At 45.8% G+C, this 21,187-nt stretch overlaps 1 protein-coding gene across 1 annotated transcript; it reads left to right on the top strand.

Moving 5' to 3' along the window:
- The first annotated feature begins 7,173 nt into the window (after positions 1-7,173).
- LOC144119789 (uncharacterized) lies at positions 7,174-17,041 on the top strand. Its single transcript, XM_077652330.1, has 6 exons — positions 7,174-7,367; positions 10,682-10,818; positions 12,970-13,119; positions 15,036-15,146; positions 15,725-15,888; positions 16,802-17,041. The coding sequence occupies exons 1-6, from the start codon at positions 7,259-7,261 to the stop codon at positions 17,007-17,009; spliced, it is 879 nt and encodes a 292-aa protein (XP_077508456.1). The 5' UTR covers positions 7,174-7,258; the 3' UTR covers positions 17,010-17,041.
- Positions 17,042-21,187: the final 4,146 nt, after the last annotated feature.

Raw genomic sequence — 21,187 nt, 5'->3', positions numbered from 1 at the left:
AGCACCTGCGGAGTAGAGAGATAGGTACATAAATGTACACGTAGCCTATCCCAGAACCAAGCTGGAGACTTGCGTACGCACAATTCATGTGACGTCAAAGGTCTTTGGCTTTGTCCCAAACGGGGTGGAAATTGCCTTTTCCGAATTGTCACATGTACGTAATGCTTACTTAAGGCAAATGTCAATTAATCGCAGTATTTGCTTAATGATTGCATTGGTTGGTCTTAATGCTACCCTGGAGTTCTAAATATATGTGCGTGATAGAACTGTCATCCTCACCGATCTGGAGCTTTGAAGGTTCAGATGGGCTTTAAGTGCCGATTTTTCGTCGGGAAACTTTTGACCATTAATTACTCTTTATTGGTTGTCCTTTGCAACAGGTACCGAAAGTGGCGCAGTGCTTATTTACTTACCACGGCTCCTTTGCTGCCGTTAAGAGAAATGAAACATTAACATAGATCCAAGAGTAAACAATTCGTGATTTGTGTTTGTTTTAATGGCGCACAAGGAACAAAGGCCGCCATGCGCCAAACACATCGTAGAGAACGATTTGTACTGCACCTCGAACAACAATTGCGGATGACTGCGATGTGGAATACTCTGAAAAACAAAAATGGTGGAAGCTAGTTAGAAACTGATGCTCAAGAAGTATACACGGCATAAGCAACAAATATACCAGATAATTGGTACTTCAAGCGACGCACTGAAGCGCAAGGTACAGTATGCGTCACTAATAGTGTTATGCGCCGGAAATGTTGAAACTAGCCTTGTCTGACCACTGTCAGGAGTAAAAAATGTGTTTGTAGGCTTGAGGATGGTTAAGAATTACCCGAGGCCCATGCAAGCGCCACTCACACCAACCGAGAGATACGATTTCTAGCTGAATAAGGCGCTGATCAATCCCGAATCGCTCTTACGAACGAAAGGCTTTGATATCTAGGCTTATTGGACATTTCGCTTAAAAAAGGCCGCTAACAAACACAACAATAATTAATATCCTCACACTCAGCACTGTGTGCGCCATTTCATTGATTGTGCTGTATGTTTGCGCTGCTCATTTCGACTAAAAAGCATTACGAATTCAGGCTGACCGCATTTCACTTGCTTAACGCTGCAATGGTGCGAACGGTGTATAAGGATCAATATTTTTTGGGTCAGCAAGTATCTACAGAAAACCGCCATTTTTACAATCCGTTCGGTGTATGGGATATCATGAGAGAGAGAATGAGGGCGACTGTGAATCCCGCGTCCTGATAGATACATACAACGTAGGTATCTGTGCTAAGTGCCACTTCGCCGGGACGACTTAGACTACCCTCAAGGCGAGAAATAAGGTGCACAGGCTCACCTTCGTCCTCGAAGGAAACAATCCCAATACTCTTCACTGTTTCAACGTGCACACGCAACCTGAACTTGAATAACGTGTTCATGACTAACGGGCATGTGCAAATCTGAATAACCAGCACAGTTCAACGCGGACTGAAAGTTAACATCTACAGCTGTTATAAAGCTTCAGAAAACTTCATTGATTCACAGCGCTCATATGCATGACTTGGCTGCGCCCGCAGGATGAGGAGTGACAACTGGTGACGGCGGTACGATAGCATGATTGTGGAGGATGGCGAGCCGCTGTCGTGAGCGAGCAGCTTGGCCAATGGGATTGTGAGACAGCGCATCGAACACGTCGTCGCTGCTGCTTAGCTTCGAACCCGAAGACTGGCAACACCGCCATGGAGAATTCTTCCTGCTCTTTGAAATAAGGCTACCTTCAAGCAATTATGAGCAGTTCATAGCGTAATTTCATAGGCACATGAACCGTCGGCACCGCTGGCTACTGGACGCAAGAGTAGCCCACCTTTGTCAACGTCGACAGACGATTCAATTGTACTGGTGTGATCACTTTCCGTGGACTCTGGAAAGGACACAGAGGAATACAAAGACGTTGCAGTATATCGCCTGCTGTTAGGTGAAAGCTGCGGCAGTTATGCCGTTATTATGGAGCATGGTGTAAAAATAGAAAAAAAAATCCCGACGCACAGTGTAGTCGAATGGGGCAGATACTACTTCGCTGTGTCTGCGGCCAAGTGCGCGACACAATTTCCTCCGATGCAAGCGCCGTTCGTTTGTTGCTTTAGAGATACATCGAATATGGCTGGCATGAGATAATTGAGGTGGCATATATTTTAGATATTGGCACAAAAGTTCAGACCGATTTCTGCGGAGCTACATGTTGGATGGCCCAGGCATACGAGGACCTGTGTCAATTTACCTGAAGAAAATTGCAGGAATGTTTTTTTTTTGGTGGGCCGAGCACCCAGCGACCGATTACTCATACCCATATTCTCTTTACCGCCCGGCGCACATCGGGGCACAGCAGTTATGTGCACCGCTATGCACACAATAGCAACAACTATGTTACTGCAGGTGGTATACTCATTAAACGGTCCGAGCGCTCGGACTGAGGAACATATAGAAGGAAGATACTAAGGTCAAAGTGAAGTTGGCTTCGTTCATTAGTACACAGACCGACCCCTTTATCATTCATACCACTCTCTCAAAAAACGAAGCTTTAATAAACTAGAAAAGATATAAAGAAAGAGACGCAGATATCGCCACCACCGACAGTTTTCGCAAGGAAACTGCGATGACGTCAAAAGAGGTAGTCCGTCTCGGATCTCCGAGGCCAGGCTACTCTGCCATTCACTTTAAAAAGTGATCACGAACTCTTTCAGCTCCCGCAGGAAAAAGTAATGTATTTTAGCCCTATTTGCTAAGCAATAAATGCGCCTTTTTTATTCAACAAGGCACCTAGATAGCCAAAAGAGGCCAAGCAAGATATCTGTTTTCACTAGCAAGGAAAATTTAATGGAGTTTCCATCAGAATTGCTTTAACATTTCTCTTATGCGCTCAGTTTCAGCAGCGCCCACCTCTAACCGCAACCCGACACGAGAGGACCTTGGAGGCGTCCTGACTGGCTGCTCAGACCTTCAAGCCCAAAGGGCATTGGTCCAGAGAGCCAGGACGGTGGCTTCGACCAATGGGGTCCTGGACTAGAAACACCAACTAGTATGTGGGTCCCCACAACGAGGCCTACGCCTCTCTTTATTGAGCAATATAAGCTTTTCACCACCACCACCCAGAAAGTGTTCCAGGACACTAAGATAAGGCGTTCGGTACACTCCATTTGACAAGGGGAACTCTAAAACGTAGGGAATAAGGTAAATGGTAAACGAGGCTTTAGCGGATAAAAAGTTGACATTTACACAAACAAGAGCACATTTTCAATGCCAGAAAGGAAGTTAGAAGCGCATTTTATTTTGAGAGCGAGTTGGCTAAATGAAGCGCAGTTCGAATTTTAGTTAACAGGAACGGTCTGTTCACGATTGCATGATACTGATTTTTTTTACATAGGGAGCTCCATGCATCCTGGCGGGGGCACCGGCACGGAGTACGCACTACACGCGGTTCGGCTTGCCAGTTTACGGTCGTAATTTTTCTGAAAAGAAAGTAAAGTTATACGCAGGATTGTGCGTGGTTTCGCCCAATGCCTCCAAAATTCTATCCATATCAACGCAGGGAAAGTTTCACCACCACCCTCTCAAATGACGCTGGGACAGTTGATGACGTGGTTTCGGCTTTTTATTCGATTGTAGCACGCATGCTGTTAGGAATTAAAATTTTTGTAAAAACAAAAAACAAAAGGTGCCCGTTAGAAACTGAAAATGCGCTAAGTGTTTAGGAGAACAAGTTTAGGGAGACTGGGTTGTACGTTAACTCGGGTCTCTAAACAAGAAGTTCTGCGCAAAGAAATCAGTGAACTTTTTAGCCTAGTCTTTGTCCGTAGGCGTCGCAGTATTAAGTTGCTGAATTAGGTGCGATACGAAAAGAAGAGCGTTTAATGTTTTCCAATTACAGGCGCCTGGCGGCGACTCCGTATTGCTGGCACCCAAGGACGAGTTCATCAACGTATGCGTACGGTCCTCGTTTTTCAGGTTCCAAAAGGATTGACACTTATTATGAGAAATACCTTGAGCGATCAGAGTAGTATAGGCCAAAAATTTAATTCAGGTGTCCTTCTGCACAAAGCCGAACTATGGTTCCAGCCGGTTAATGGAACTACGTCCGAGGGCCGTATTCTGTAGCAGTCTGTTTCCTTTCTATTCCATTTGGCGCTCAGTCATTGGTCGTTTCTCCCATTCACGTAGGACGTCAAAGCAGACGTCAGAATAGTCCAGAAATTTAATTCAGGTGTCCTTCTGCACAGAGCCGAACTGTGGTTCCAGCCGGTTAATGGAACCACGTCCGAGGGCCGTATTCTGTAACGGTCTGTTTCCCTTCTATTCCATTTGGCGCTCAGTCATTGGTCGCTTCTCCCATTTACGTACGACGTCAGAGCAGACGTCACGGCGGTCGTGACTGAAAAGGGCCCCTGATGCCACCTACTTGCAAAAACGCGTCTCGAGCCCGTGCCGCACTGGTAGACCGGCGCCGACGCCTACGTATGACGGAGCACGAGAACACGTTTGACGCGCCGGATGAGCTTTATCCCCGCTAATTCAGTCCTGGTAAAAAAAAAAGAACGTCATTTATGCCACGACATGGCGCAGCATGGTCCGTGTGACTCGGCCGGACTGGATGCGCCAGCACCGCTATCAGACAGGCCAAGACCTACTGAACTAGAGACCTGCACACTTGGCGGAGTCCTATGGGACTGCGTGCGCCAACTTTCGTTAACCTTTTGGCCGTTGAAGGCGCTCGGTTGACCTGTTCGTCTGTCATGATCATCATCATCGTCGTCTGCTTTCGACAAACGATTTCTCTCCTCTCACTGCCTCCCTGTGGTTTTGTCCTTTCTTATTATTTTGAAATCTAGTAATGAACGATGCAAATATGACATTTCTTCCAACCCTAGCAGTGAATATTGTGTTTGCGCGCATGCAGGAGTGAGACTCTCTGGCATCTTTGCTAGGCAATGGATGAATGATGAATGCTCAAAACATAGACATGACAAAACTATTACGTCCGTGAAGTATTATAACCGACGTCATCTTGCTCAACAGGTTAATTGTAGCGCCAAGCCACCCGTAGCTGCCGTTCCCTAGCGGCAAAAGGCATGAACTAGAACATGGCCGCTGGAGCAGTGCCAAGTGTGCAGGTCTCTTGTTCAGTAGGTCTTGTGACAGGCTCTGCCTGTGATTAACCGTTCGCTTTCCTGCCTTTTGTTGCCTACGTCACATTGACGTCACGGCCAAATGAAATGGGTCGTTACAGAATACGGCGCCTGCCTGCGCAGCATACAAACTGAGCACAACATTACGGCTACCGCGCCTCTCCTCGACGTTCTTCAACGGAAGAAAGGAGTTGTGAGCGGCTGTCCTTTGAGCGAACAATGGAATAAACTTACCCATTATCAGACAGTGGAAGAACTCGGGAAGGAATGCGACGGCGGGAGACAGTAGGCGCGTAAAGTGGTCCTTGCCCAAGAAAAATCCCTTCTTCCTCGTCTGCACAACGCACGCGTGCACTTGGCTTCTTAGAGAAGCCTATACTGGCTCCCCCTATCCTCTTTTCTTGTCCCCTCACATCTTTCATTTCATTTCATTCTGCCTGCTATCCTTTATTTCCGCTGCCCCAGCTCAGGTGCTTCAGTATCGATGGCAGATGCCGGGGCTAGCAAAAATCTCATCCTGCATTTTTATTATTATTTTAATAAACCACTATTACCACTACTACTATATGTAGCGGTCCGCGTAAGGCCCTTTGTATTAACTGCGGCTTTTACTTTATGCGCGAAATAAATGGGTAGTGCACTGGAGTATTAAAAAATATATACCAACGCATACAGTTTGATTTCATAACAAAATTGGCGATGACGATGGATCCCACGAGCGAATTAGCCTGTGATGTGATAGGTGATCGCCACTTTCAAGCCCAACAATGCTGGACTAAAGCATTTTTGAGCGTTAAACGGTTTATGAACGCAATTTTTTTCTTATTATGTAAGATTTATGTATAACAATCAACATATCAGCACATCACTGGTTGCAGTCTTGCTATTAACGTTTTTGCCATCGTCAAAAGCGTTTCTCATGTGTTTTCTATGGCTCTCTTAAATCCACGATGCTGCTGATGGAAACGCTTTAAAAGGAAGATCTTGTTACATATCACAAAAGTGGATCGTTACCTTCAATATATACATTACAGTATCTTACAATCTTTCAAGGAAATTTTTTTTCTGTTAATGTTGGACATTTCTTTCATGAATCACTTGTTGAAGAAATACCAAATTTTTGCAATTGTTCGGCCAGTTATAATGCTGCATGTTCTTGCGGCATTGTTTTACAGCACTTCTTGCCAACGCTCACTGTGGGTTGTGGGATTACTGAAGAGAAACTATTTGACAAGAATGAAATAATAACGCCGAAGAGAACGTCGATCTATTTCACTCCGTTCAGTGGCTCTACGCCACTAGACACCGAAAAGACCAACCAGATTTACGACTAAGTAAAACTGTTGTAAGGAAGGAATGTTTGCAGCATTTAGTACCGGCATTTTTCTACAGTATACTGTTCTTTCTTGCTCATAGCACACCGCAGCCAAAGAGAAAACCTTGCGCTCTGTAATTAGCACTGTAGCCTAAATCACCATCGAGAATTGAACCGACGAGAAAGAAGTAATTATGTTTGCTGGAGGATCTGATGGCGGGAAGATATTGTTCTGGGTGTCACCGCAGCGATTCGAGTGCATGAATGTGTGACATTTCTCCGGACATGTTCAACGCGGACACTCTTCAGAGCTATAAGTGTGTAAACCTAGAAATGGTGTTTTTTTTTTAATTTCTGAGTTGCTTCATTATAAGCTCCCTTTTTTCTTCCTATTCCGAACAAAACAAAGTTGGAAATGTAGTGGGATGTTTTTAAGACCCGAAAAGGCCGACAACATAGTCAAGGTCTGTAAGGTACTAGGGATAAATAACGTTCTCACAGCATTCCCATCGATACCATTTGCACAAATTTCGGCTTTCTTTATCTAGGCCGAAGCCGCATATCTCTGTTTTTTTCACTGACACCGACGCGTATAGCATGGCTTCTGCGTACGTGACGTCACGATCTAATCGCGTGGCGCGGAGGAAGAAGACGCTTACACGGGCCATCGTGCACCCGCGCCCTTCTCAGGCTCCCTCATAGACAAGACCTCGCAGGCTTTCCTCTTTGCCAACGCCCTCTACTGCGTGTCCTGGCCTCGCCGCCGAGCACCATGCGTGCCAGCAGGCCCCAGTCTCCTGCACGCGCCTCCCCCGGCATGGGCATTCGAGGGCTCGCCGACGGAGCAGGGTACCGGGCATCGCGCAGCTACAGCATGCACAGTGAGTTCACCGCGCCGCTTCTCCACTGAACATCATTTACTTGCCAGAGTCTTCGGAAGTGGATATCTTGCCGGCAGGTAGGGATATATCCGATAAATCGAACGCCGGCACCCCCGCCGCGGTGGCTCAGTGGTTAGGGCGCTTGGCTACTGATCCGGAGTTCCCGTGTTCGAACCCGACCTCGCCGGCTGCGTTTTTATGGAGGCGAAACGCTAAGGCGCCCGTGTGCTGTGCGATGTCAGTGCACGTTAAAGATCCCCAGGTGGTCGAAATTATTCCGAAGCCCTCCACTACGGCACTTCTATGTTCCTTTCTTCCACTCCCTCCTTTATCCCTTCCCTTATGGCGCGGTTCAGGTGTCCAACTATATATGAGACAGATAATGCGGTATTTTCTTTCCCCCAAAACCTATTATTATTATCATTATTATTATTATTACTATTATTATTATTACGCCGGCAGTGTTTTCTAATTAGCTGGTTGCAGTCACGTGGCCCATCGTCTCTGCACTTGTGGTACGGAGCGTCGTCGTTTGCGTGCCCAAGTACGTGCCGGCGAGGTTCTGTTGTTTCAGGTTTTGTTAAATTATGTCAGGTTTGGCTAGGCCGAATTGTCGGCTTCCGGAAGGTTTAAGGTGTTTGGTGCGGAAGAGACTACTGTGGCGGCTGCCGACAAAATAGGCCGGACTTAACAATGGCGGCAGGCTAGGTTAGATTGTCGGCCGCCGGCAGTTTTCAATCGTTAGATGCGAGGTGCTCAACTACTGGACTGAAGTTTTATTCCTCAGGTTCGAGCTGTTGGATGCCATGCCCGCTGCTGGTGCAATAGTCTGGGATGGGGGGGAAGAATATTCCCACAGAATAGTGTTATGAATACAAGCTGTCTGAGGAAGCCGATTGCCAAAAAGTTTTCGGTGTAGTGCGCTACTCAAGATGCGAATCTAGCGAATAGGTTGTGCTTACTTTTCCAACCAATGCGCCCTTTGGATTAATTCCTTGCTGCCGTTTGCGCTCCCAAGGTGCGTCCTCACCGGCTAGTTGCGAAGCCGCAACGAGCGACGGCGAAGAAAGGCGACCTCTCTGATTGGCAAGTAGTTCGATGTGGTTCTGGCGACGAGCGACCTGCGGTTGAAATGTTGCAGTGAAGTCAAATTGCGGTCACACGAAAATAAATATGCGCGCAAGCGGTAAGCGTGCTGCTCAGATTTCCACCTTATGCCGCCTCTCATGCGGCGCTAGGATACAGAATAGTTGAGGCGAGAGCAACACAGCTTGTTTCCGATCAAATCCTAAAACACTCGAGTTCAACACCGCACTCGGCGCGTCCCACTTCAATTCTTTAGGAAATTTGCATTTCACTGTTCCCGAAAAGCGCAATAAAAAAATCTGTAATATTACAGACTACTTCTTTGGTAGCTGACAGCGATTAAAGTCTTTATGACATAAATTAAAAGGTTAAAAAAGCGATGTGGCAAGCCACCATTTCTCAACGCCTTTGATTGACACAGAAAGAGCGGGCCTCTGTCGGGTGTGTATGATACCTTTTGCCGGTCTTATATGCCCCGGTTTGTTTATGTAGTTGTAAAGAAACCAAAATAAACTTCCTTTCATTTCAATTTGGGATATTGTTTCACACCTGGAAAATTCGATCAGAGAGGAATGTACATGGTGGACAACACATAGTGCAGAAGCTTGCTTAGAGTCAGCTGACGCATTGCTTCAGTGTTGGAGCTCTGTCATGCTAGATGGTCACGCTGTCCGGTGCGCCCGGAACTAGCGCTACGCAAGCTGCAAATCCACGCACCAAAATGTTTCCGCTAGATGTGATTCACCTCACACTCAGAATTTAAAAGACCGGCCTTTAAGGCAGAAAATCTGCTGTACACGCACTGCTCTTTGCCATTGAACATAACTTCGCTTCGGAACCGCCGGGTTGGCTTCCTCTACTCACTAGCTCTCACATTCACGCTCACATCCGCTCACAGGGACCCAAGCCCACAAATGCAATCAGGGGCACACGATGACCACTAATCTCTACACAAACCGGGGCCTAATCATACTAGAAATGCGGTACTATCCGGAATACAGACTACAGACACCAGTAAATGTATGTGTCGCATAATTTCCTCGGCGCAGCGGACGCGAGTGACGAAAGAGAAGAGTGCAGAGGGCGATCCAGAGCATCGCTCTGAATCCGGTACGGAGCCCAAAAATAGCCGCGGTGTCGGGAAATCTAAATGAAAGATTGGAACAAAAGGTGCGCTAGAAGGTACTTTGGGCAAGTCAGGGTGATAAGCCGAGGAGCTAGTTGCTTTTGATGTGTTGCAACTCAGAATCTGAGTTTCAAACGGCCCACTGAAACCAGAGTTGTGAATAGCGGAAAAAAAAATATGCACTGGATTTCTGATTGGAATAAGCCATTACTTGGCCAATGCTAACTGCCCTGTTACCCGTAGTATGCCCTGTTACCCGAGCACTTTTGTGTTCCTTGAGGTTAGGCGAATGCGTCGAATCGTCCCATTTTTCGTGCGGCCCGGTACGTTCCTAAATAAACTGTGACGGTTCGACGCGATCGCCTATCTTTAAGGAACGCAAGCCCGGTACTACCCACTATGCCATAGATGCCTTGCAAGTAGGCATGGTTTTTCACGTCGTTCTTTTAATGTCTGTTATTAATGGAGCTCTCGACATCACGGCAGTTGCTTATGGACGCGTACAACACGACGCGAATGGACGGTCATCAACGTAGCCTTAGCCTATAAAATGGCTGTAAACACAGGGGGAAATTCTAGGGGGGGGGGGGGGGGGGGTGGCTGGTCGACGCTCCCCAAGGCGAGAAATGTTTGTTGAAAAACCGTTAAAGCTGCAGGTTCTAAGCAAGAATGTCGAAGAATAGCGCTGCGAAATTAGGACCCCACCCCCATCCGATTGCCGCATTCAAGAGCACAGTGAGTGACCAACACACGAGGAAAAGTTCATTGTAAACTTATTTATTGTGACTGTACACTACAAACCCGACTGGGGAAGGGCGTCCCGCGCCGATGTATTCATTTGCACAAATCGGTGAATGAAATCGTATTTTTGTTGTGACGTGCTATAATGAGCACTTAAGGGTGAAACTGGTTGGCTAGCGGGCCCTGTAATTTTAAGTAATGCTAAAGAGCACCTCATATCGCTGCGACTGACAGAAAAGGCACGAATCAATGAAAAACTACCAGTGATTCAGCAGCGCGTCGTACGCGCACCTTGAGTTCCTTATTCGCAATCCTTGGTTGAAAACTTCGTACAGGGCCTGAATAAACTGCGCTTGTGCAGGAGGTTCGCACCACTCGCTGCAAAGCCACGGCGCGGTTGCACTGCCACTGCTGACGGCTCCCGAACGAGACACCCGGCAGTGCATCGGCCTGCTGATTCCCGTCTACCTGGCTCCCTTGATCATGCACGGCACACGGGTACGTGACAGGCGCCTGGAGGAGAGAGAGAGACTACGCGCTTACACTACTCTTTAATGTGTTGCGCGCCGCCGGCGCATGTGGATAAACGAAGCGCTAACTATGCACTAACATTTTTAAGAAAAATGAAATCTATGGTTACAGACATCTACTGCCAAGCCTCACAGCTGCCCTCGTTTTGACAACCACGAATATCTCGGATCTTTCCTGACTGTTACCATTACAGATCCTAATCTGGCAGTCAGTCACGAGGTCGGAGTGGCTACATGTCGTCCGGTCCCGTTTACTGTCTGATGTCAGAGCCCGTTAAAGATCCCCAGCTGATTGAAATTATCTGAAGCCGTCCATTACGGCGTCCCTCAAAGCCTGAGTCGCTTTGGAACGTAAACGCATAAACCAAATCAAGTCAACCAAACATCATTTCACACCCAGAAAATTGCATATAAAAATTCTCACTAATAGTCATCGATGACTGGGTAGTGGTTAACTCCAGAAGAGTAAATGGTGGGTTGGATCTGAAACCTGACCGCGTCAGCCCGTTATCAAACATCGATGATAACCATTTCTCACCCTCTCTCACAAAATTCGGCGCATATTAGAATGAAATGGCGCAGCGCCCGCGCGCTCTAAAATAAAACAAAAAAAAACAGCGGGGAAGGACCCCCGGAGAGTGCGTAGCTTTGCGTGTGCTGCTGCCCTTTCCACTCAGCTCGCCGGCGCGGAGCCAAAGTAAACATAGCCACGCGAGGCGTCGATTCTTCTAGAATGTCTGAGTAGTTTCTACTCATCGTCGACGGAGAGGGTGTGACCTTGACCGAACTAAAGTGATAACCTCTTCCCTTCCCTCTCGCGCCGGCGTCTTCGCATGCGAGAAGGAACCAGAAATTTCTGCAAGTTTGTCTCCGCGCTCGACCAATGGGGTCGCGCGCCCGATGCGACAAGGAGGAGTTTGTGCATTTGAAGCTGCGTGTATGTGCGCGCCTGGCTTGGCGCGAAGAAGAAACAGACGCGGACTGCGCCTATAAATGAGGGGTTGTAACCGCTGTCTGCTAGCCCGAGCCACCGTTTAAGCTTCCGAGAAGTGCGCACGCTCGACTCCCGGGAGAACACCACTCGACCAGCCACGGACCAGCGAGGCAACTTGTGCCAGTCTGCGGGTAGGCCCAGTCGTGCTCCTCAGGTCGTGGGCCTGCCGCGGTGCCCGGTGAATAAATTGTGTTTTGTTTGTTTGTCACTTTAGGTGCAAATATATTGTTGAATTGTTATCTCTCTCTATGGTTACTTCGCACGAGTTGCATTGTATTTGTAAATCACTTCGTATCTGCTCGTACGAGTGATTGTAAAACCCTCTGTATCGTCTCTTTGCTGTTTAAACTTCGTTTTGTTTTGAGAACCTTTGTCTCCGACCCATTCTCTGGCTTGCGACAGGCGAAAGCTGGGCACCAAACGACCCACCCCCTTGTCACCTGGTAGCTGGTCTCCGGCTGAGCTTGCCACGCTGAGGCGAGACCGCTACCCCCACACGCTCTAAGGGTGTCTGGGAGCGCACGCAAAACTGCGCGAAGTGGTGACACCCTCTTATGTCTTGTTTTTTTCTCAATCTAATTTCTATGTCCGTGCGCAGTCACGTCGAGTTCTTGAAGTTCCTGCACTGCATCTTTAATTCATCTCATCGTATTTAAAATTACGCCTTCCTTTTTTTTCAGATATTTCCCGTCCAGCCTGGAGTCGCTATGTCCGTGTTTTCCTTTTGCTACCGGCGCCTATGTTTGCCTAGTGTGAATAGCGTTTTAATATTGTCTAATGTTGTTTCATTTTCTTTTGTATTTGTTTATTATTTTACATCTGTTATTAGGCTGTGCCGTTTCCTTTGTTTTAGAAGCCTTGCTATCAAGCCGGTGCCAAGTGAACGAGGGCTGCGCCTTTGTCAAGGTTTATCTGACAGCATTTTCTGGACCTCCATTGAAATAAAGGCAAAAATAAACAACTTTAATTTGAAGTTTCATCCGTAACAGCAAAATTTTTAAACTTCTTCGTGTACCTCTTGTCTGCCTTTGCATCCGTTTCAAGTCATTTGGCTGCAGTCCAGTTCATCTGCGGACTTATGGAACGGGATGAATGCTATGGAAGCTGTCCCGCACTCTTTTGCAGCGGAGCCTCTGCCTGTACTCGGTGCTGCTGCCCCTGTGCTGGTGGCTGACGTCATCAGTTCCTCACTGCGTGGCCGCGTTCGCTCCGATCCTGGCGCTTCCCATGCTGCAGATCATGGAGCCCGACGAGACTGCGGCCTACTTTTTCGAAGTACCTATAAGATTTTTCATCGCCTTCAAAGCGCCGCGCCATACCGTAAAGGCCGCTTCGACCGACTCCTCATAACTACCTTCACGGAGACGAATCAACCGGCAGCAAGCTCGTTTCCGGTTGTATCCAATCTGTTGCGAAGCTGTGTTTTATGTCATGCAATTGAGTCAAAAGTCACTCCGCGGCCATGTCGCTACAGAAGAGATGTAAATCTTGTAGGTTTTTATGAGTCACATACACCAGGCGTCCCAGTTTAAATTAAGTTTTTATAAAGTAGTGTCCTAGCCCAGTGAAGCTAACTGGGGTTTCTTGAGGTTTGCGTGCCCTCTTCTGAAATATTTTTGTTTTCGAAGTTGATTATTAAAAAAGGTGAATCATTTTGTTATTTAAATATTAGTCATGAATTACGAGTCAGTTCGGGAATTATAGATCATGTTGAAAAACAGCTCGATAAAATATTGTAACGTGCTGCCATTTACGCAGCTTTATTTACCGGCCATAAAAGATGCGACCACATGAAAGCTACTGGCACATATCTCTACACACAATGCACATGCAAAGCCCCGTTTTCTCTCTCTCTCTCTCTTGACGCCTCTTGAAACACTGAAGCAACACCGCTGCCACTTGCAAGCTTTTCCATTTTGCGAGCTCTTTCTTGAGGCCATAAAAAAACTATTTTCCGTAATTTCTACCCTGGGACCGACATTATTACGGCCTGCTGTTTTTCGAGGCTATCTAACCCTTCCGCACTGACACTTAATTCCTGACATCACTATCCAAAGAGCTAATTGATATTTAGGTAAGTTTTCGGAACGAAAAGCGACTCCTGACTTGGCCATGCTACTTTCAACTGCACTCAACTGGATTCAGTCGCCGCACTCCACGAACGCGTAACAGATATAAAGCTTCAAGCATATAAGAGTACAGTGAGATTAAAGTCGGAGTATGCAAGCGTAATATGGGACCCACATTGCCAATATCAGATCAATGAACTTGAGAAAGTACAACGGTTAGCTTTAAGATTTATATTCTTCGCTTTCCGCAAAACACAGTCAGTGGCAGCTCTACGCATCTAAGCTCAACTTTCCGAACTAGCCACACTTAGAAATATAGCCCATCTTAAGTTTCGTTTCGTGGCCCGTGAAGATAAGTTTAACTTAGACTCTACTTTATATCCGACCGCCAGGCAGATTATCTCCCCGTACTAACTACCCATTCGCCATTATGCCGTACACATCAAGGGTTGACCTCTTCAAGTACTCGTTTGTCCAGAAAAAGATTGTTAAATTTAATAATCTCGATCCGGACGCTTTCCGCGACACCAAAACAGCTGAAAATTTCGAGAAAAAAACTTAAATCTTGCTCCTCGTTTTAATGTGCATTTCTTCTTTATCGTGTGCTTTATTTTTATAATGATGCCTTTCTTTTGTATTTTTCCCCATCCTGTAACAGTCTGCAAAGAGTTTACAGTATTGCAAGTAAAAAAAATTAAAAAATCTTGGTTACTTTCAGCTGACACTTCCGATATAATACGGGTACAAGGAGCAGGCGCCTGTGCATTATTATTAAGCGCAAAGAGGTCGGTTGTATAGGTTAGATACAACGAGTTACGAGGTATGCCGCTTTTTGTTGTTTTCGAGGTACGTCCTATATCTGTCTTCAGTTAAACTCGACAAAGGATGGCAGGCTTCCAGTCTCCTACGTATAAGTTAAAATTTCCCTTCTCTTGTCGATGCGAGATTCTGCGTGTCTTTATCCGCAGCTCCTCTACTCAAGCTGACCAGAACTGCCTCCCGTAATAACGGCCTGCTTTGCATGCAAAGAGCGAGCCACGATATCAATCACGGGCATTTACCTGATATGCTCAATACACCGTCGAGGACACTGCTTCGAGATACTTTACTGTGCTATTTCAGAGCAAGTCGCTCGAGGCGACCGCACTCTTGGCTTTTCTGACGGCAGCTGTCACAACCAGCAGCCTGGTTCAGAGGATCAGCTTCAAACTGTGCAGCCGCATTGGGCTCCAGGTGAGAGTGCATCGAGTCAAGAAAAGACGTCTTTGTCTAAAAAAGTTTACCTGTTTAATGTCCAGTGTTCTTGGAGAAGAGTTCTGAATATTCGAACGTTGTAAGCTACTGTTCTGTAAATATTGAAGTAGTGGTCCATTCTTTCGATGCATAGCAAAATCTTTCTTTCAATGGTTTTCCATCGCTCGCAGCAAGCAGTTGTCTGACATATAAAACCAATGGGAAACGTGTTTGTCGCAAGAACGTCAATAGCAAAAAAATGGAAGCCTTCCGTTGGGAGAGCTGTGGGTATATTGATTGTTATAGCGAAATCTTACAATATATGAGAAAATCCTTCATGAATTATTTTCTCTTGAAAAATTCTTTTGCTTTATTCTGTCTTTTTCTTGAGAATATAATACTAACGTGAGAATATTTAACGTTTTAAAGCTATAATCTACTGTTGGGAAAATTTTCATAACATTCTAGGGTAGAATCTTGCAGGCTGCTAAGGTGGCTATTTATCTTCTTCGACACGGCGCCTTGAAAATGCTCTTTCCGCCCCACATCCGAAAGTAGAGTGACGCTGTGTCCCGCAGGTCCGGTCGCTCTTCGTGGGGATGGCTTGCCTGACCTACGTGCTGGCCATCTTCATGCACCAGAATGTGTTGGCCATGTTCTTCGTCCTCCTCGTCGACAAAGTGCTCAGCTGCGTGCACGAGACCGAGCTCGACAAGACGTTCACTGAACGCCTGGAAAAACGGTGGGTGCGAAAGCCCACGTCTGTGCAAACCATTCGAGACGACCGATAGCCCTAACACTTGCTTTAACAATGTTCAGCACTGAGATGTTTCAAAAGTAATCAAACAACTGTAACGACATTACAGATCGAACAGCATATGAAGTCATATACAGCTGATACCTCGGGAACGAAAGGTGATTAATTGCTCACCAGAATTTTGCGGGAACATTGCTCGCCGCTCCTTTTATTGAAGAAATGGATTAAACTGCTATATCTGTGCCCGGTAAATATGGATAAAAAGATACATCTGTAAGTAGAGGTTCTAAAAACGTGAGAAGAAATATATGTGCAACATAATCAAGAAATTAAGCACAACTTGTACAAGAATAAAAAAATGACACCGTCGGAAATAAAAACAATGCAAATAAAAGTGTAAACTTGCAAGGCACTTACTGGGCGCTATAAGGAATAGATAACTAAAGAGATATTTGAAAAATAACGCATCCCAGAAGGTCTAAAGATAGTAAATAAGATTGGGGGGCTGCTTAAAATACTGCTGATTCTGAAGAAACGACAGTACATCAAGGGAGCGCGTTTCACCCCCTTTTTTATGGAGAGGATCAAATGCTAGTACAGGTGTCTTTTTGTTCGACCGAAAATAGGATTGACCATACTGACATGGTTAACAAGACCAGGGATGTAAGGCGCTGGTATAATGTGAGAACGTGGATGTTGATACCGCATATTTGAAGAGCATGGAAAAAAGATTTTTTCCTCCATCCATCCTGGGCTTTCCTTACTTAACTCACGTGTTCGTCGTAGGCTCTTTTGCGCTCCAGGTAGCAGCCTGAGCAAGTAACCATTCGCCCAAGAAAAATGTTTGGGAACCTTCGCTCACTTATAACACGCCTTACGTATATCATTCTTTCTGCAGCGTCAGCCTGGAGTGGCTCTCGCTGCCGTGCCCGATCCAGGCTACAGACAAGTCATCCGCGGGCGCTGCAGGCGCGGACAAGCTCATGGATAAGTTGGCCAAGGCAGTGGTCAACCTCGACGACGCAGTTGCCGAGTCGAGGAGGTCCGCGTCCTTTACAGGCGCATTTCTGCATGATCACGACAGTATTCTTTGTAGCCAGAAATAAATTTTTTTTTTCCGGAACAGGAGGTCATTGAGAAAACTTGATGATTTGCTAATGACTATAAGAAATGCATGAACGCTTTTCCAGAGATCGGCTAAAATATTTCTTCACCCCAAGCATTTTCGCCTCGTCAGCGGTGAGAAGGGCTAGCAATAGATTTACGTCACACCGTTTTTCATGTTTTCATTGACATTGCCAAGTTTTGTTTTTCTAGGCAGTTATAAATAGTCGTGCTGACCCTAACTGATGTACCATGAGATCACTCAACATTAAACTAAAGTTCAATTTTTTAAAGACACATGGAAATAGGTAATATACCTTGCTATGCTGGAGTATGTACGTATGAAATAAAATCAGTTGTAGGAAGATTGGCTACTCTTAGCGTCAATACAGTGATTAGGTCAGCCCGTTACTGTTATAGGTTTAAAAATGTTGATTGCTATCATGCAGGCAGCAGCAGGAAGCGTTGAAATTGATTCCAAGCGTAAGCACGCGAATGCTGAATGAAGGCGGTTGCATAGCGATGGCGCGATGCACCTGTGTTCCTTTGTTATACATCGCTGTTATACATCTTTGAAATTCCCCCTGCTCAGTGTATGAAACCAATTTTTTAGTGTGCTTTTTGATGATTTACCACGCTTTGATGCGCATATCGCCGCCTTGTATACTTTGCTTACCGACGGGCAAGTGTGCTTCCACTTTCTACCGACAGTAAATCCTTTGGTATTTTGTTTCCGGACATCATGGTTTGTCTGAAATTTTTTTCGCGTGAAACAATGAAACCTCGAGCTAACGGGGAATCCAGGGGAATAGATACCAGCAGGAAATTCACGCAATGCTTCGCCATCAGTCGCTGGTATTTGTAGACCTCTTGTTGCTTCATATGCAGAGGGAGTAGGCGAGGAACTGTTGAAGAACACCACATGGAGGAATGGGAAATAGAGTTTACCAAAGGCAGCCCGAAAGCTACGGCTTCTGCAAGGTAGGTTTCTTGCCTACCCCATGTTCACTATTTCCTTTTGAGTTAGTATTGTCACAAGCCCTCCACAACGCTTATCCCGTTCGCATGTCTATAACGTCAAGCCTAGCTTCACATTGTCTTTTTATTCTAAGAAGATTTTAATGGAACTGTGCAATTGAAATGTGTTTTATACTTCTCTTCGGGTTGATCAGCAGCAAGAATATCCGCAGTCGTATCAGGCTTAGGAAATTTAATTGTGCTGCATTGTCTTGACTTCAACGTCACTTAGGTGTTATAGTGGTAGAAAATATTTGACAATAATATTGAAATCCACAGGTTAAACTTCGGCCATAGTCAACCAGACGCTCGTTGTGATGTGACCTGCCTAGTCTCAACCTGTCATTGTAGCCACTAGACGATGTGCCTAGGATAGGATGTTTGTGATTGCACTATGAAATGCTAGCAACTTAATTTTATGGCTGTTTCAGAGCCTACGTATTATGAATGTCTTCTTCACAAAAAGTAGGCATGATTGTTATGGGGAAATTATGATTGCAAAAGTTGAACAGCGTAGACTCTTCAAGATAGAAAATGCGAGGGCTGTCTGCTCCTCCCACTCTCACTTCAGGTATCTTTTCGCCTGTGTTATCTATGGCCAAGCTTCTTCAAAACTATGCTCATGTGGTTTTGCAGTGAAACGAAATTCTGGCTTAATCTCGCATGGAAAATACCAAAACCTACGAAATCTAGTCATGGCTATGTCCATATAATTTCTCTTCGGCTGTATAGCTTCTAAAGAGTTTGAAACGAGTTAATTTACCAGCTATAATATATTACGGTGGTCTTGCTTCTACGAAAATCAATACATCTGTTGCTGCACATGAGCAACATATCCTAAAGTAATTCTCATCGTGCTACGGAAAGGTAACTTTAGGTGCTTAACCTTATGCAGAAGATAGCTCAACATACGAAATGTAGATGTATTACGAAATGTGTTTTTGCATATTTTTTTACGAAATGTTTTTTTTTAAGTCCTGATTAAAAAGAAGCGCTGGTTTCTGATTCCTGGCATTCGTCATGTGTTTTTTTCCTTTTTATGGTTTTGATTGCTTACAATATATTGCAATTTTGTACCTTCCACGTCTTTTTAGCGATCAGACTAGGCTTAACTCCGCAATGCACAACCTAACGTTAGATCGCGTTGCGCGGATGTTCAACTCATCGGTGAGTTAGACCTACCTCTCGAGTCAGATTTTTGCCGGCGACGTTGTCAGGTCCCATTTCGTTTGCCGTGTGTCACTACTCTGCCGCGTGCAGAACGTTTCGTAAGTAGGGGCTGGACTTTTCGGTTGTAGTCTTCGTCTTGCCTTGTTTCTTTTATCGCGAATTTCTAGTTTATCGCAAATGATCGTATTTATAGTTGTGCTTGCCGAATGATACATTAACGCAACCTGAAAAGTACCAGAATGGGAGATGCATTATCGAAGCGTTGCACATAAACATGCAGGGTAGTATCGTTTCAAAACCTTGGTTGCAATGTTCTCATTTAGCTCTGAGTTAAGCGAGAGAGCAGCGCATCATGCGGTCTGTATCCAGCCATAACATGACACTTTGTCACGATGATTATGCGTTGTTTCAATTAAGTGACCACAGATATAACTGAAATAACTACTATAGTAGTTTCGGTAAGGAAATTATGACAGGGAAAAAACAGGGATAATCAGTAAACTACATTTGGGGAGGAAGCGGACGGACCCCCTCGGTCCGTGCATTTGTGTGTCGGCTGAGGAGCAACGCTTCAAAACGCGCAACTGTGCTACTCAGTTCGAAGATTTGATTGTCTCACCGCGTGCCCGGATTTCCGTCTTGGTTCATGTTCGCTCGTGACCGAGTGTAACTCGTGCTCGGTAGCCAGCTAGCTGAAGCGTATATGAAAATGATACGTACCTGTTTCGGTTAAACCTAAATTTCAAAAATTGAAAACAGCCCATTTTTACCGGCTTTTTTTCGATTCCAACCAAAAAGTCTAACCTTTACATGCAAGGCACCTTTACGTCAGTTTAATGTAAAATATTTTGTTTGCTATGTCGCCAGCAGAATATGGACGCAAAGTTTTGTAGTGGTTTTGTTCACTCTTCAAACCTTCCGTCACGCATCTTTATCGCTTTGTTTGTTATGCAAGACGGAACCAGGTTTATCTCGATTGATCGCATCCAGGCGGAGCTGACTCTACGTTGTCGCAGAATGTTCTAGTAAATTTGCACGCTTTATCTCGAAGGTTCGCTATCAGCTTTAAATTGAGCACGGCCGAGAGCGGCGGGCATTGTGTACGACGACCGCCGAGCACGCTTGTCGCTTCGCCGCCGCCGAGTGATTCAATCCACTGTGGGCGCATGTCTGCCCATTTAGCAGTTTCTTTTGAACTCCTTTCTGCTGTCTTTATGACTGCCCTCACCACTATGTGACAATATTTCAAATGAATTTTTTTTTCCAAGTGCAGGGTTACGTTTAAGGAACAGCCGAGGCGGACCTTATGATTATTCGCAGTGGCAAGGAAGCATAATTGTAATGAGCATGTCCTCTGGTTAGATCCCGGTCTCGGTGGCCGCAGCGAAATGCAGAACGCACCCGTGTACTATAGTTTTGGCACGGGTTAGAGAAATGACAGACTCACGGACCGGTTACGAGTTCATAATGCGTGTGTTCAGCTTTAGCTGGCTCAGTAGAAGGGTGGAAAGTCACAAAGCAGGGTTTAGTTCAGAGGGGAGTTCTTTATTCAGCGAGCCTTCTGATAGCTGAAGGAGGCGTCGGTGCATTTTATTACTTATTCACTTGTTCTTTAGATGGAAATATGTCGTGAGTTCCCGCACTAGAGAAATCAGCGACTCTAGGCTATTGCGAGATGACTCTCTTTACGGGGAGGGCGGGGAGAGGTGTTGTGATGGACACTCCCGCAGGAATCGCCGTGACGTAGATTGAACGCAGGGCTTGCGGTCTGCTTGCGCCGTAAAACTGGGACAAAAGCTATTAACATCCAAAGCTGTAAAAATCTTAGAAGGGCGAGATTATTGGCCAATATACATTCACTATGGCCCACTTCATGAACGCCAAATAGACTATACTAATGAACAGTGAAAAGGATGTGCACTGATCAGGAGTCCTCTCACCCTGCGTCCTTCTACAAAGGGGCGTCGCCCAAAAGACCAGCGGCGGCTCGTCC

The sequence above is a fragment of the Amblyomma americanum genome, chromosome 2 (assembly GCF_052857255.1).
Source record: "Amblyomma americanum isolate KBUSLIRL-KWMA chromosome 2, ASM5285725v1, whole genome shotgun sequence".
Classification (NCBI taxonomy): Eukaryota; Metazoa; Arthropoda; class Arachnida; order Ixodida; family Ixodidae; genus Amblyomma; species Amblyomma americanum.
Note: the sequence above shows the minus strand (reverse complement) of the source record. Positions and strands in the feature narration are given on the sequence as shown.